Source organism: Perna viridis, chromosome 11 (genome assembly GCF_037379345.1).
Source record: "Perna viridis isolate PV_CMFRI_1.1 ecotype Kerala chromosome 11, ASM3737934v1, whole genome shotgun sequence".
Taxonomy (NCBI): domain Eukaryota; kingdom Metazoa; phylum Mollusca; class Bivalvia; order Mytilida; family Mytilidae; genus Perna; species Perna viridis.
In genome coordinates this window covers 11679328-11697969 of record NC_142455.1, presented here as the reverse complement: position 1 = coordinate 11697969, position 18642 = coordinate 11679328, and the positions used below count along the sequence as shown (strand labels likewise).

The following is an 18642-nucleotide window of genomic DNA, read 5'->3' as shown; positions in this document are numbered from 1 at the left end:
AGCGAGCCCTACACCTCGCACCATGAGGTGCTATCCACTTTAATAGTCACAGATTGTCTTAAAAGGGGATATTGAGAACCCCCAAGAACCCCGCCCCCCGGGCTATGGGTGTGTATGTTATAGTTTACAAGCTCCCAGGTGACTGTCTATGATTATTTGGACAGTAGATTTGTTGGAGGGTGAGGCGCTCGAATTCGTGCCATTTCGGATGTTGAAAGCAAGCTAAAATCGGTGGCATAGAATATAAGGCGATAAGCGACTTTGATGACTTCAGTCTATGATTTAAATATAGGTCACCTCATACAGGTATCGTAGTTGTTATGAATGCAGGGCAGCAGTACTACTTATGAGCAAATTTGCTAGTGAATCGTAAACCGTTAACAATGCATTGTACATTGTATGTCCTGGCGTTCAAAACGTTCATTGATATTATATGAATCAGAAATTAAGTGTAAGTGTTTGTAAGAATCAGGAAAATGGGAAAAATAAGAAACATGCCTGTCAAAACCCCACCGATCTGACAATGTAATATTACTCAAGAGTACTTTCTCTGAAAAGCCCATTGTTTGATCTCTGCATCACTGGCTTTGCGCAGAATTTTTTCAATGGAATCTTAAAAATAAATGAGACTTTTGACAGAGTTGTCTGCCCATAAAATTTTCATTTTCAGTGCATTTCAATGAAATCATAACTCAATGGTCCAACATAATATGGAAAATCTTGTCTGTTTTCCTTGGTCCTGTTTGTGTAAGTAGTCAAATTACACTATCAAAATGATGGGCTGTTTATACCATGTTTCATCAACTGCCTGATTCTTACAAGGACTGACACTTAACAATATAGAATAGACAGATGTTAGTTATTACTTGAAAGATATGATAATTTACATGCAGCAGGTACCGGGGATCAATTATAGGTTTTTATCACTGGAAAGGTCTTTAAAAAAATCAAACAAGCCTTTGGTAATAATGTAAACTTTCAATAATCATAAATTATGACGCAATACAAAAAAGCGCTGTTCTTTGAAATCGAAACTTACTATCAATTGCTATGATAGTATATCAGTTATGTGCACGGCAAAGTCTAAAACCTGACATGGCCTCTCAAAGCTGTTTATTTAAGCACCAAGTGTGGTCAATTCTTGCCGATTTTCTCCTCATTGTATCTGACAAAGGAGAAGTAGACATAGTTTATTACCGATGAAACGAAGTGTCCATAAACATAAGCGGGACATTATTTCAAAAAGTCGCACAAAGCAAAAAGACAAACAGCAATTTTCACTAAAACCTCAGGTGCCCATTAAGGTTGTGCTGCTCCTGCTTCCAGCACGACACCTTCTATGCTGTTCGTTTACGTTCAAATCCGGTGATGGTCGATTATCATTTCTAAACGGCATATCGGTCAATCTAATCATGTCGGTTGCAAAACCCTTTTTAAATGAAAAATATCGTAGTCATAGTATCTTTCCCGTTTTTTCCCATTCTTTTGTTTCTTTTTTTTCCCTAAAAAATATAAATAGCATCTAAGGAGGTAGACCTAAGGTAAGGGACACAACTATTACAAATCATTGGAACGTTTGTATTCAGCATTTTACATCAATCTCATGTGAGCATCAACTTAACTTAGACTAATTATATTCTGTTTCTTGATAGACTTTGGTGAAATTGAACATGATACAAGCATATCACTTATTTCAATAGTTATGTCCCTTACCCTAGGTCTACCTCCTTGATATTGTTTAATTTTGAAAAAAAAATCCTCACACTTGTAGTACTATGTATACCCATTTAATAGAAGGCACACAATCCGATTGATCGGCAAATAATGTTTATTCGTGGGAGGTTTGTCTGATTTATTGACAGTTAAAGAATAATATCCCTGGATTACACAGACGGAACTAAGTAGACATCCATCAAAGATAAAGACCGAGTTTTATTTTATGAATTGTTAATAATAAAATGACAGCTTTATTACTTGTAAAGTTATTAGACCGCCGCGACAGGAGGTTATAAATTAAATTTGCGTTCTTATACTACGATCAGTTTTAAAATGTGTTCATGGTGCAATCTCGCCGTAATATCGAATTTCACTGGATATCGTCGTATTTCAGAAAATGGACCCTTTGTGTTAAGTCGATGAGCATGCTCAATATACACTTCGCGAGGTAGGGCAAGGGTAGAACAGTAACAGCGGAAGTGTATATTGAGCATGCTCTACGCATGCTCATTTATCGACCATCCAACAGTTAACACGAAGATCACGGAAGAATTGCCGTCGTTATTCTTGATTTGACGAAATGACCATGTTTATTAATATTTTGAAGTATTATATTATTATTTTAAGATATACGTAACATGTAACATAATATTTATCAGGACATGTTGATATGCCTTATGTGAGCTTTAATTGGTAATAAAGCGTTCTCCTTATATCGAGTTTTTTTTTAAGTCATACCATGCTTTTCTGTGGATTAAACCTAAAGCATAGTTTTAACAACTATCTTGAGAAAAAGAAGACAGACTTGCTTATTTATAGTGTTTGTTTGAATTTTATTTCAACTTAGAATATACACACTTTCTGTCAGTAAAGCTTTATTAGTACCAAAATATATACGACCATTCTGTCTATAAAGAAACTAAGGTTCGAACGGCAATCAGATGAATACAGGCTAAGACCAAATGAAGAAAGGGTGCAATATCCTCTCAAAATATAATTGTAGATAACATACCCTTTAATCCGGTCTTAAACAACTGTGGTCATTCCTTCATCTGAATCAGAAACTGTCAAATTCGATTTCTTTCGATTAGAAGGATATTTGGTTTTGACATATGATTGGTATATGCTAACAAGGTATTTATCATGCTGTTGAAAAAAAAAACTTTCACACAATCTTTAAAATATGTCTAAATCACTTAGAATTCAGTTAGGAAGGTGTCACTTCCGTCATGGTTCTTTCATCTCAAAGGCCATCGTCGCGTGACGGTAAAGTTTCTGACAAAAAAATATTGAAACTTGCACTGAAACACGGTTTCAAGCAATTAGATAATGGTTGTTTAGCACAAAATCATTTAAGGGTTACAATTACCCAAAACAAACAAAATAAATTTTAAATCTGTTGTGAAGACAGGCTTCCAAATCAACCTACTATTGATAAGCCAGTTAACAAGACCGTGCCAGTTGTAGAGTATGCTACGTATACACAGGTAAAGTTCTGGAAACTTTTTTCCAATATTCAATACCCATCCGTCAACGTGTGACAGCATGCATCCGTCTCAGTGAGAAAGACAGATTTATTGACATTAATATCATTTTTCTTAGATTCTGTAAACAGATTGTGTCAACACCACCGAAAGGTCCGTAAATAAGATGACAAAAGGTCAAGGACAATGACACGGCACTTGTATATATCGCATATCATTCATCGACTGACATTATTAGCTTAGGATAATTAACAAATAAAGTTAGTTACTCGGGATGTATCCGAAATGCGTGGTGCGGAGTTAAGTAAATTCGATTACTTAGTCATTTTCTGAGAAAACATACTTTTTCTTTATTATATGTTACTGGCAATAATATAGGACTACAGAATGTACTCCTGTGTTACTCTTACAACGTAAGAGTTTATAATATTTTTCCTCCTAATTGCATCATGTCTGAAAATGGCTTTCTAACCAACCTCTAGGACCCTCTAGCGTTGCTTAGGTATTCCTGTATCATATTCAAATATTATACTCAAAGACAGTCGTATTTTGCCAAGTCATCATCGATGTTAAAATGCGATTCAGTATTTTCGAATGTATCAAACAGGGCTGATGTGAAAGGTGATTTTTTTTAAACCTTTATTACATAAAAGTCTTAAATTACTACCTATACAAAGTCATGTATACACACAATTTGGCATGTGAAACAAAAAGAACAAATACATGTAGTTCCGATTGGTGTAAAAATGTGAATGACAAATTGAAACGATTTTGCACCAAGCTTTTTGAACAAAAGTTATATTTCAATCCATTTTGTGAGCAAAAACAAATGTAGAATAATTATTTAAGGCAAATTTGCAGACAGTAAAAGCTTCTGTTAAAATTTAATCGAGATATAGATTGTATTATTTGGTTTCCGTTGGAGTGGAGGGGGTATGTCAAGAGAGCATAATGTGCTCACAGTTGTTCACATTTAGTAATCTTTTGATTAGACTAAGACCTTGACACGGTTTCTATGTTATAAAAGGAATTGGAGAATTTGTTGATCTACATTTGTTTGGCAGATATTCATGCAGTCCAGGGCGAAAACGATTGACTCATGGTGACGTATAAGCGCGTTCACAGTTTCACTAACAGTAGGAATACCTGCCAAGGATAAACGGGGTTCCTTTTACACGTACAACCGGCTAAAGAAGCAAACTTTCCAGATACAAATCACAATAGCAACCCGTTGGCAATTTTAATTTTGGCACAAAAGTACCGTTGACGAAACTATGAACGCTCTTAAACATTCCGTTTTTATTTTGTACTAAAGCACAGTACTTGCATGGGGAAGGCTTCCATATTATGATCAATGGGGGATGGAGAATGGAGTATAGGGAATGTCGATGGTGATCGAGGATGTGTAGATGGGGCATGGATTTTAGGACGGATGGTGATCGGAATGTATGGATTGGGAATAGGGTAAGGGTATGGGAAGAGTAGGAAAATTATACCATACAAGAGCTGTAACTTATTTATTAATAATCATAACTTACCATACCCGGCTCTGGTGGTAGATCCAATTTTATGAATAACAACTTCGCAACAATACCAAAAAATAATTTTCGGAATATATTCGGAACTTCGTAACCTCTCGCACCTTTATGATGAATGTTGAGAGTAAATACTGTCATTGCCGTTGCAAAAGATACTATTGCAATATTAATCCCATAGTAAAGTCCTGAAATAGAAAAAATGCCAGTGAGGTAATACAATTAGGTTATTTTGGACCGAGAGATATGAGAGTTTAGATTTTGTAAACATAAATCTGAAATAGGTGAAAATGTCAGCTAGGTAATACCATATGGTTATCAGGATTTGACGATAAATGAGCGTTTAGATTCTAAAAAATAATCTAATCTCTTTGGAACCAAGTCTGGGGACTTATAATACTATTTCATAGTTCATTAAAAGTTAACTGTGAAAATAATTAGTGTTTAGATTCTAAACATTAACGTGAACACATCTTTGGGTGCCTTTGACGGAACAATGAATTTATGTAAAATACGTAAATCATAAAGAAAAATCAAATTTTATCTAATTCAAAAATTAGTATAGCTTTTGAAAAAAGAAAAATCAATCACCCGATCGGTTTCTTCACACCCACAATTCAACCAATGAGATCTAAGACTGAACACAATAGCTTACCAACACTAATCTTTATATAAGCAACCAACAGTTTAGTGATAATGAAGTTCTCACAAGGATAAATCTTATGTAGGTTACAATCACATTACGGAATAGACTAATAACCGTTTAAGATGGGTAATGACATTGGTGGGGTTCTGCAGCTAGTGCCTCAGAGCCGCCCGATATCTCTTGCCTATCACGATTTCAGGATTTCCTGTTCGACCGGTATATCCGATCTGAAAGTTATCTAGATATACGGTTTCTCCATAATCCATAATTAGGAATGTATCCTGCACAACATGTTATTTTATATTAAAATATAAACCGGAAAGACTGAGGACATATATATATAGATGCATATTATACACTTTGTTCGTTTTAACCGTGTACTTTCAATTAATGATAGACAAACAAGTAAAATGAAATAAACGGGAAATCTCGACAAGTTTCTAACGCGCGTGTGTTCATAATAGTTAGATATATTTAAGACTCGTGTTAGTCTACATTATCAAAATGTTTCTGATAATAGTGGCAATTCCAGAGAGGATGTTCCAGCAAAAAGGGGATTCAGGGTATAATTGGTCAATATATACTTAAATAACGAATGAAAGTAACAATAAGAGGGACGAGGGCTCCGACCATCAGACCTAGGCACTGGATCAACCATTGAATCGTGGAATTATTATTCGTACATATTGTTTTCATAATTTTTTTTCCTGAAATTTTACATTAGCTACCTATCGGATGGGAAATTCGAACATAAAGTTGGTCAAAGCTAAAAATAATGGATAACATTTGTCTAAATATTATTTCTTTAGAAACCAAACCCTAAATTGAACAAAGTTTCCTTTAAATATAGACATCATTTATCACATGATACATTACTTGTAATTACGATTTTAGGCTGTGCCTATGAGAGTGGGGACTTCTTGTACTCAAAATTGTCGGTAATGTACCGCCAACATGTTTTAAGTGATGTCTGAACCAACGGGAATACGCGAGACTTCCCACCAGGCGATGTAAGTTCAAACAATCACTTCCAAATTACGTACATACGTGCCATGGCATTTCCGACAAAACGATTTTGAGCCGTTCATGTTTCAGACACAAATTAAGGATTTCGCTGGTGTTCCGTCTCTATAAATATCACAATGTCTTCATTCATCGTTTAAAACAGTTATATAAAGGTGTAAATGAACTAGGACAAATTTAATAGGTAAACGCGTCCTTCAAACTCAAATTGCAATAAATGCACGAGCCTGAAAAGGAACAACTTAGTTAAGGTCAATTGCGCAACATTATCATCAAAGTCATATTTGCAATTAGTATTTGTTCTGATTTCAACTAAACAAATCGTTCCAGGCACTATCTGTAGATGATCTCTAAATATACTGACTTGGTAAGTAGCTCGAGTTATTAAATTTTCCACGTCTTTGTTGTCAACGTGTCTCTCTGGTATAATTATAGTAATTTACAAACAAAAAACATCATGTTTCACTCCCCGGTCTTGCAAATTGACAAGCTAAAACTGTACTTTTGAACCATCTTGTGAATTTTATCGACAAAATCGTAGAATTTAAACGACAGGGATTCAGATAAACCCGAACGTGGCAATGTAAAGATGGTATCTCTTTCGAGGTAGGAGTTAGCTCATTGTCTAGATGACCTTGGTTTGGTTTTCATTTTGAAATATGACTGTTCTTATTTGGAACAAACATAGTTATGACGTTTTCTTCAATTTACTGCAGAGCATCCATTTAGAGTTTGATTAATAGGGATTTTCCGCCGACAGCCGTCTTATCCGGCAACCGATTTTTTTAAATATTATGCAACAGATAGTTATGAACATGCTGATTACTGAAAACACAGGAAACAGTCTTCATCTTGACTCAAATGATTATGGTTTATAGAAGGCCATATCTACATCCCCACCGAGAACCTTTATTATGTTAACTGTACATCTAATATAAATTCGCCTCATGTTAGTCAGCCCACTCCACGTTTAGGAATTTCAGGATCCGCCACTGAAAATATTTCGCAGATTGATATGAATACGACAACCGTTACAACTTGGTCTTTCGACTGAGTTTTCAATCAAAACATTGAAAGATCCCACTTCTAAGCACAAATTTACTATAAAAATCACTAAAAAGGATGTAAAACAGAAGAAAAAGATAATTGGGGACAGGAAGACATATATTAAAAAAAATAAAACAAACAAACAAAGGGGAAAAAAAGGTAATTCATAAGCAGAATTACAATTAAACAATACATCAATTTAGTTAGAAAAAAACAAAACAAGATCAACCCAGAAACAAGAAGCAAAAAATTGCCATTCATGTTTTAAGAAACATAAAAACAAACAAAAGCAAAAATAAAAAATAAAATAAATAAATAAATAAATAAAGAGAACATTCATTGGTATAACTTTTCTATACCACAACTCGTTCAGGTCAGAAGAAAAGCCAAATAAGCTACCCGCAGAAAATAACGTCTTCTCAGTCGACTTGTCAATCATCTCAGATACGGCCATGACAATTATATAGCCATCTATTATAAACTGTCGATATTACGGACAATGTCGAACTCATAGAGACATATCTTTGTAAAAATTAGACACTTAATAAGACCCTGTAGAGATGATTTGTATCGATGACCAGCATTATATTAGCGGCCGTGTCTAACACTTCGCAACTTAACTAATAGTTTGGTCGTTAGGCAGTTACATTGTATCTTGAGCGAACGTTTTCATAAATATAGGCAATGAATGATGGAAAATCTGTCGACTTTGCTGTCCGTCAAAATGGTGGATTATATGGTCACCCTCCATTTTCATGTGTTTGAAATAATAAGATCGTTTTGCAAGAGACAGTACTGTGTATAGATCTTGGTAGATGAAAAACTGTTGAACACACAATTAGGTCTGCGGAGTAAATTGGGTAATGGGATGACCATTGTCTTTTGAAATAAAACTGCGTTTCTGGGAAATGTGCCATCTCCTGCGCAGACGGTATATTCGCTATTTCAAAGCTTTACATCGCAGCCACTGTCGGTGCTTAATCATACCCTTTATGCAAATACATGTAAGTACAGTACAACGGAAACAGCCTCGCGAAATTTTCACACATGAGTAGAGATCATGCCTTGTGATTTTTTTTCACTTCATGAATAGCAGAGCATATAAGCTAGCGGAGTGATACGTACATGCAATTAACCAGGAAGCAGTTATAGGTCTGCGGAGTAAATTGGGTAATGGAATGACCATTTAATTCTGAGTTAGTGAACTGAAAAAAATTGTGGGGTCAGAATATAATTAAAAATGCTATCTTATAACTAGATCTATCAAATATTTTATATGTATTGTTAAACTTTTACTCTAAACGTCATCAACGTCACGAACAAGCATACCGTCAATTATTTCGGCTCAGGGATAGTTTTGAGAATCGCCTTGAAATATCTGATTAAAATCGAACAGCAAGGATATTTGCCAAAGACTTATTTGCTTATTATGAAGTAATACCATGTATTAAAACATTATTGGAGCGGATATTCATACAAAGCTTTTGTAAAAATGCCGTCGATTCTTTTGAATTTAGGCTTACATTGAAATTAATCTAACTTTACAAGTCAGGTTTATTCGAGTCGCAGACGTGATCTTTGCGTTTTGCTCAAGGACTTCTATAGTCTGGATTTTCTTTGAGACAAATTCCCTGGAGAGGTATTGAATGTAGATTTATCAGACACGAAAAGAGATCGTAACTACAAAGTTCATCATGAAATCCAATGATAAAATATTAACGAAGTAATTGGCATTATAGTACATGGAAGATGGAGACAATGTTTACATATTTGAAATAATACTGAATATGAATTTTCCGAGATCTAGCATATTGAGCGTGTTATTTTCATAAAAGCGCAACTAACTAAGACGCTTGCTAGGATAATTTTATAAAATTTGTTAAGGCAGGGGTGGATCCAGACAAGGAGTTGTGCCAGCTGGGGTTCTACAGAAAAAAGGGATGTGCTAAAACAATATTTTCCATTTTTGTCATTTTTACACATGAAACCGGCATATTTTCCTATAAAAAGGGTTAGATCCACAACTGCAATGTTCATACATACTGATACTAAATGAGCAAACACAATTTTTGCACCCATCTTCATTTATGATAATTGGGATTTTTCTACTGGAATGTTCTGAATAAAATAAGACCGAGGCAATTGTATCAAATTTTAAAAGGTTTGCGCATTCATTGTATGAAATATGACCTCTTCTGTTCATTGCACGATATCGGTCAAAGGTAAATTTGTTTTGGTTAAGGTAAAGTTTACGGGGACCACATCTTGGATAAAAGAACTTCTAGCTTGCAGCCTAAAGGTAAACTTCAGCACGACACATAGGTACAATTGTCTCTGTTTCCTCCGCAGCTGCCTTTTTATGGTCTCATGGTAGTGTGCTCGTCTCGAGTTCATGCATGAGGTCGTCGGTTCCACCCGCGAAACAATGCCGAAAAAATGTGTTTTCAAAACATTAGAATATAGTTTTAAGAAATGATACCGTCCATGTCATTTGCACATGTTATCTTAATTTACATCTAAGTTTGCAAAGAGGTAAAGGTATGTAATAAAACAGGAAATATGGAATTTTCCGTAAAGCTTATTCTGTAAAGTTCTGCATTGTATCGATCATAGTTTATCGAATCATATTGCATATGATATCAACAAAGTAACCATTCGCCAATGACAGTTTTGTAATAAGTAGCACTTCAGCTAAGAATTATGCAAAATGTGATACATGGTTGGAAAGCCTACATATTTTTATTTTGATATTTTGTTTAAAATGTTACCAGAAATTAACATGTGGTTGTTTCATATAACCCATGCTCTTGGGAGATAAACTCTATATAGAATATACTGTACAATCAAGGGAGATAACTCTGTAAATGACACTAAAATACAATAGAAATTTTTGGATTTTCAGGGTGGATTATCTCCTAAGAGCAGACAGATTGGAACGAATAATTATACATTTCACCGTATAGACCTAAAAAGCAACTTAATAACAAAAATAAAAATGTGTAGCTTTTTTTTGCGGGGTGTATCACATTTGATAGAATTTGCATGATTTTTACAAAGACTGCTATTTAAGTACTTCCTCAAATAAGAGTTAGGACTGCAGTTGCAAAGTCATCAAGGGGTTTTACATTGTTAATCTACATGTATGTATATGATAAATCATAAGCAATAAATTTACGTAGGGCCTTATTATAGCTTTAGTCTTTCCCCATTGCAGTTATGTTATGCGTAAATTGAACCAAAGTTCTTTATACAAGATTATATATACCTATACAGATATTAGTTACATCCCTTATAATTTAATGTTTGTGCAAAAATTATGATAATTTATTCCAATACACACGCCTTTCTTTTAGACAGGAATATTTCATTGGTAAAAGTAGTCCGGTTAAAAGGGGCGTGGTTTAAAGTTCAAGATATATTTTATTGATCAGGGTAAAGTAAAATAAAATAAAAACGACGGCTTCTTTTCTAACAGTAAAAATGGTCATATTAAATTATTTGCACATGTTATACATTTCGACACAAAAATGACATTAAAGAATCGATCTATATAAAATTCAGACACTGCCTGTGTTATAGCTAGGTGATTTATGGCCTACAAAAACCCACTGAATAAAGTTTTTTTTGTTTTGGTCTTCAGATGCTAAATTTTGATTTGCTACAAAACTTTTTTCTGTATTCAAATCTGTACTTCTGAGAAAACCACACAGTCTCCTTCACACTAAAATCAACCAAATCAAAGCAAACCAAGAAAGATAACTCTTGCAAAGAGCTAACTTCATGTACAATCTATATACATTTTTAATTCAAAAGCGCTGCACCCAAATGAAAAATGAAGGCTGGTAATGTGGTCTGCAACTGATTCTAAATAAGTTATAAATGTGATATCGGTGTTTTTTTTTTGTAAACGCATGAATCATTTCCTGTCTGATATTTATGAGGACTGCTATTTAAGTACGACGGTTGCATTGTAGCCATCATGCTAATGACTACCTGACTCTTTTATAGGCTAGTATAGGTCATTGGCCAGTCAAATATTTACTACAATGTAGTTTTGTCTGGGCTATTATGGTAATGGATGACTTTATAATTGGCATTATCCGTTCATTGTTGATTGACACCTTGAACGAAAAACAAATGAGCCATAGTTCCATTTTTGTCTGACGTCTGGCAAGTACAAGAAATAGTCGCGTGTTTTTATTGTTGCATTAAGCACTCAGACTTATAGATTGATATTAATAAACGACTCAAACAACTTACGTTTTAATTGTAGAAATTGTTTTTTCCCATAGCTGACACATTTTTAAGTGCACCAGTTTCCTCATACCATAAAAATATCATTTCACCTTTAAGTCGTAAAATACATTTAATTATACATATTTTGTATTTTCACAGTCATAATGATTGCAAGGTCTGTCCAGATAGTGATAAACTCATGTTATATAAAAAAATTAATTTAGTAATCAAATGTTATAATACCTACCGTTAGTAATATTAACATTTGAATTACTAAAATGAAAATTTTATATTCTGTCCATCCCGAATCTGATTCATTGTGTAGCAAGCCAACAAGCATACGTTTTGCCACATATTTAGACCGGTCATGCCATTATACAAGTCAAAGATAGCCTTCTTCAAAATGTAGAGGGTAAAACATCATTTTGTAATTTTTTTTTCTGGTTTAAGGCCTTCCTTGAAATTATAATATTGGTCTGCTGTTTTCTCTATGACATCTTTGAATTTTGATACGTAGGTAGGGAAAAGGCACCAAATGGCCACATTTTAGGAATATGTAAAAATTGAATATAGTATCTTTTTTTTTTGAATGTCTGTAAGTAGTGTGGCCTTAATCACACAACTTCGTTACATTCTTCAATCTCCTGTACATAACTCATTTTATATCTTTTTATATTTGACAGCAATCACAGTTTTAAATAGAGATCCATATTTAACAGAGGTATCGGATCCAGAACGGGGTAAAATTGACAAAAAAAACGGCATATAATATCCTAGTACCCCCTTTTTCTAAGGAACCTCGGCTAGCAACCATCCTTTTCAAAGTGTCTGGATTTGGCTCTGCACAGTACTTTTATTGAATTGAATGAAAGCTTATGATTACAACAATGAAAGGCGTCTTGTTCAGAAAACTGATTTAGGGAAATTTCATCTCTTACATTATTTGTCATCCATATTGCCTAACTAAGCAAATAATTATGTCAGTTAATCTTGGTACTACAGAGCTGCCAATCTGGATGAGATTTGGTGAAAGTTTGAAAGATATAAGACAAAAAAAACACGAGATCAAAGGAAAATGGCACCGAATGAGCTTTGATATTCGTGAGTCTCAACCCAATATGCCTCAGACTTAACACCCCTAGTATCATATTGGTAGGATTGTTAGTTAAGTTCGATTAACCTGTTTTCATATTGTCATCAATGCAAGGTAATAACACAATTACCGAGGCAATAGTCAAAAGAAATTGTCTAAAGGAAAGTCCGTACATTTGAATAACAAACAGCAATATCAGAGTAAAAACTGAAACTATCATGGAGCAATGCTTCAGACTTGATACAGGCATTTCAAATATAAAAGGTGGGTTAAACCAGGTTTTATAGCGTTCTCATTACGGTTCATTATTTCCGGTCAATTTCAACAGAAACGGGTAACAAAGAATTGCCAAGGGTCAAAATAGGTAAACCCATTAATCATAACAGTACAGAAGGTATGAACAATAAATAAATGAAAATAAAAAGAACTAAATGCAAGTACAATCATAATTAAGTAGCTCAAAAAGAAGTCTTGAACTTTGTGGGGAAGGCGCGTCAAGTTCAAGATGAAAATAAAAATAATATACAAGTAAAAACTACATTTGTTTGTTTGTTGAGGTTTAACGCCCGAGCAGCAATATTTCAGCCATATTCAGGCGATGAACATGAAGTGGATGATAAAATGAATATGAAATGATGATGAAATGAAAAAAATGGGATGGGACACACGAATAATGGGGTCGAGAAATTTTGATTGCCAGTGGAAATATGGAGAGGTGGGTAGGGTCGGGCAATTTAGCCTCCTGTGGCGGAGCCATATGGTTCCTACTCCAGGAGAATACCACAGTAGGGTTTTTTAACGTGCGAGGAACGTGACATCTTTCCCAACGCGGTGCACCACTATGGTTTGCGATCAGGTTTTCCGTATTATAGCCCGAATACCCCAGCATGTAACACGCCAGGGGTACCCCATTCCACCACCTGGGACACACATCCCAGTTGCTCTGTGGGCAGAGCGCCTAGCCCCCCTCCCTCCGGCTAGGTTTCTGAGCACTATTTAGTCGCCTTTTACGACAAACTCATAGCGCTGCATGAGTCGGTGAATAAGAAGTATCTTATATCTTGGTCCAGAAGCCTGTCTCTCAGGCAATAATGGCATACTAAGACGTTGAAGTCAGAATAGTCGCTCCTATCTGGCATGCCTTAACAACTTGGAAATAAAAACTCCATACGCAGGTGAAGCTGGTTTATTATCACTAAACGGAGCATTAGTGACGTACGTCCTACATTATTATGTAGATTTTCCGAAATTTAAACGCGGTATTGATTTTACCTAATGATTTATGTTAACACTGCCAAACGATAATACCGAAACCATCGGATCTTCCCCCCAAAGGATAGACTATTGCAATGATATATCAAATCAAGGGCGAGATGGACATGGCTAGCGGTAGCTAAGTGGTAATTGAGCCATACAATAACTGGGGAAGATTACTTACTTAGATTGTTTATAACATAAGATGTCTTGTCGCCGTTGCCATGATGCATCCTCAATGAAAGAGTACCAGTGTCTCTAAAGGTATATAAATGTTTTTTTTTTCTTGATATATAAACAAAAATTCTATCATTAAAAAAAACAGTCCTGTGCAAACATACCAAGCTGTAAGCTAGTACATTAAAAACATATCTCGGCGTGTTGACTAGTACAAATCAAGGTCTGCACGATCAATAAAATGTTTTCGTCTTATGATGCATGATATATCTACCATGACAATTTCGGCTGTCACTCTTTCACTCATTCACCCTGTCAAATCAATCAATCAATCATTTTGATATTAAAAGTTTTTCAAATGTTCTTGTAATAAGGTCCTGGTAGGAAGACATCTATCAATCATTCAATCAATCAATCAATCAATCCTCCGCAGACTTAAATACCTCTTACTTTTATACTTTGAATCCCTCATCTAATGTAGTTTATCTCAGCTATTCCGGAAAACAATGTACTAGTACTTTTCATTTTAAAAATGTTTGCAAATTTGCTTTGGCATACTGCACTGATTAACCCAAAAAGGCTGTATTTACAACTTAGCATTTACTCCGCAGATCTAGTAACCGCTCTCACTTCCGTTAGCTTATCACCTCTGCTATACGGGAAGTAAACAATGTTGTTATTCCCTGAAACGCGCATGCTGTATACCGGAAGTTATTATATTATTATGCTATGTTTGTATCCACAAGTCATGAACATACGCGAAGCTTTTCCGATCTACTGCAAAAAAATTGAATTAAGAGGCGGGAGAATTGTGTGTGGCAGAAGTATTTATAAAAGCTTAAAAATAGCGAATATGCGTCTACTTACGGTCGGAGCGCTGCGTTCGATTGAGGTTGACAAATAGAAAGATAATGAAAGCCAAGTGGAAAAAAATGGTTTTATCCGAGTCAAAATCTAGCTATCAAAATAATTTGGTTAGATATTATATATAAACTGCATTAGAAACAACCCAGCTTTTTTTCCCTTTCCTAATGACATTTTCTCTGCATTAACACGTCTAGTAGATAAACCGCACCCACATCATACAATAATATGAACATTCATTTTTCTGGAAACATTGGGAATAATAAATAGTAGTAAATATTGTTGAATTGAATAGTAAAGGAAAAACAAATTATCCAATGACCAGATGGAGCCAATAAATACAAATATTGCTATATATCTGTCTATCAGGGTAATAAACACATTTGCTGGTCCTTAAAATAGTATGTTGCTATGAAGCCATGCATTCTGGGATATGATTTGTCTGAGGTAAATAAATTTAAATCGCATGGCAACATATCAATGCATAAACCAGATTATATCTAAACAGATTTATAGCAATTGTCACATATTTCTCAATCCGAGTTTGCAAATCTACTTACCTTTCAGCGATAACATGTCTTATGATTTGAAACACGATAATGGGTTGAAACAGTAATGTTTACGTATTGGAAGTACATGTAGAAAAACGGCATCGTACAGTACTAAAAAGGTAACAAATGGTAAAATGAGGCAGATTCCATGGATTGAAACATATATCAGATAGGACTTTATGTTGCCTTTAGCATAGATGAGGTCGCAAATGACGAAACAAATTCAACACTACAAAACAAGGACTGACAAGAGTTAAAGAAACACGTAATAGTAAACACTTCAGTCAGATTAAATCTTAATGTCAATAGTGTTAGATTATTACCGGACTATACTCACTTGTAATATGGCGGGTGCCACAGGCGGAGCAGGACAACCTATCCTTTCGGATCACCTGATGTCACAGTGTTTGTGGGAGTTCATATTGCTAGACTAAGTGCTTTAGTTTTGTGTGTAACGTCTTGTTTTTTATGTGTAATCTTTTTTTTATTCGGTTCGCTACATTGCGTATGTAGATCGTCTCAGTTCCATATGTTCACGTTCAGGCCTCGATTTTTGATTTTGGCGTATTTGAATTATACCACTGCTGATGCTTCGGTATTTTTAACGATATTCAGCCAGGTCGTGGGTTAATATCACAGACTTTAACTTTCATATTCAATGCTTCTTCACAAAGCATGCGTCGACATTACAGAGATATAGGCTGACGCTTATAGTTTGCTCGGAGTAATGTGGTGATGTGTCCGAGAAGAGTAATATGCCTTCCTTGTGGGCTGTTGTTTCTATGAGTAAGCATATTAAAATGCTGTTCAGCATGTCGGACTAATACAAAGCAGGATATTTTCGATTGGTCAAATATATTTTTTACTGAAATGCCTACCATAAGACGTTAAGAAGCAATCAACCAGTCCAGTTTTAAATTTAGAATCATATTGAACAAAAATCCGGACAGATTCTTTTGTCTAATGTAGCTAGGTTTTTCTTCGTGCAAACGAAAAAGGATGAGAATTTTCGGCCGCATTATTCTAGTAAAATGTCATTCGCATGCGTATAACCTCTTCATGATTTACTACGTATCACTCAGCTAGCTTAAAAATACAGGATGTGAAAAAAAATCACATGGTATGAACATGACGCTATTTCCGTTGCACTGTACTTATTTCCATCAAGAGGCTGTGTTAAGTACTGGGTGTGCCAGTTTGTTTGTAGAATTTTAAAATACTAACAGCATGAATGCCCTCTGTGCATTAGACTGTTGCCATTCATTAGTTGGCTGGACTTGTTGGGCATTTCATCGAGAAAGAAAGATGTAGTGGTCATAATTATGTAAAGTAAAACAAATATACTTGTTTAACGCTGAATCATATGCTCTCATTACACCCTTCGAACTATTTTAACTCATGCTTTCTATAAAGCCCTCTTGTCAATATGAGTGTCTCATGGTAGTTAATTGTTCGTTGCTTGACTTTTGGTGGATGGATGATTGTCTCATATTTTTAAATGTTATCAGGAAAAAAACTCATATAAACTTCTGTTTATATTTATAAGTAGTATTTGGTAAAGGTTTATTAGACAGTAAAACTAAAACTAATCCTCTTTTGTGAGATTTGTGTTTATCATTTAAGTAATATGAAACGACAATTTCCTGTGAGCCAGATAAATTTTTTGTTACTACATAATAAAAAGTGTAAGTATGAACGTTTAGTGACCCAAAAATGTATGTTTTCCAGAGAAAAAAAGTTAATACAAAAAAATGTAAAGACATCCTAAATTCGCAAGAACATTCCACATGTGTACACAAAAATTTTGAATTTCACCGATCTTCATTGCAAGTTATCGCGAATGAACACTTTAAGATCTTAACTCCTATTGAAATGCACTTAATTCTTATTGCCTTTTTCTGGTACTTCGTATGTGTTTGCATTAATATGCAATGGAGGCTTTTCCCGCGTAATTATGTCGTCTGTCACGATTAGCGTGCCAATCTAGTACGCTGGTTTTTAAATTATTTCCAAATTAATGTTTGTACAGTTGTAGTTAAACAGGAAACAGAGTTACAAATATTGATTTTTGTTTGTGCATTGACATCTAAGCACAGTTTAAGTAATAACGGTCATGATACTGTTTTTGCAATGTTTGTACAGATGAGCTGCAACAGCAATTTGGGTTCAGAGTATTAATTCTTTGCAGGTTTCAATACAAGTGACGGTGCATTTGATTGTTGTAACTTCTGGCATTGTCATGATAATGTTCTATTGAAAAAGTGTGGAATCTTAAGATCATTTAAAGGCTTCACAATGTTTGTACAGATGCATTCTGACATGAGTTCGAATTTGTGTGCTGGTTTTTGACAGATTCTAACCAGAAATCTTACACGTATTGGTACGATGGTGGTTTTTGCCAAAAACGCTGAGACAGTTACCTGAATATTGAAGGTTGTTGATATTTGTTTAGATGTATTTCAATTAAAAAAAGGTTTAATATTTAAATCCATTCCTGACATAGCTTTTTAGTACAAAAACGTTTAAGTATGCTCTTTTGATAGTTGTAATGAGAACTTTGTGCAGTGATACAAGCATCTTTCTATATGAAGTAATGTAACGTCATGTTAGTTAGGGAAAGCCAGAGTTTTGCGTTTAGTGGCCAAAAACATGTAAAAAGCCCTTACATTCATTATTTATCCTGCAAAGGACACATTTTCTGCCTATATTGCCTGTCCAATATTGTAAATCGATATTGGGCAGTTATTTTTAGAATAACGTGGGAACTACTTTCTGCCTTGGAAACTGTAAACAATATGGCGGCCTCCTTGTCGATGTCGCTTAGAAAATCAGTCATACATTTTGTACGTCTTCTGCATGTAATATTTCTCTTCATTGGAAATAAAAAGGCGCAGTAGGGGTACTTTTTGTAACCACGTAAAAAAGCGATTTTACATAGAATTGACTTCAATATTTTTTTTATTTGCAGGATAAAGGCAATACAAAACCAGTGTCCTAGCATATCGGAAATGTGGGT

At 34.8% G+C, this 18642-nt stretch overlaps 1 protein-coding gene across 4 annotated transcripts in view; it reads right to left on the bottom strand.

Moving 5' to 3' along the window:
• Window positions 1-18642, bottom strand: part of LOC148602986 (neuronal acetylcholine receptor subunit alpha-10-like) — a 91498-nt gene that overhangs the window by 10664 nt on the left and 62192 nt on the right. For all 4 annotated transcript variants that reach the window (XM_088552734.1, XM_088552732.1, XM_088552733.1 and 1 more), the window contains exon 7: window positions 4739-4923. In XM_088552734.1, the coding sequence (XP_088408860.1) occupies window positions 4739-4923 (185 nt within the window). The remainder of the gene's footprint in view (window positions 1-4738; window positions 4924-18642) is intronic.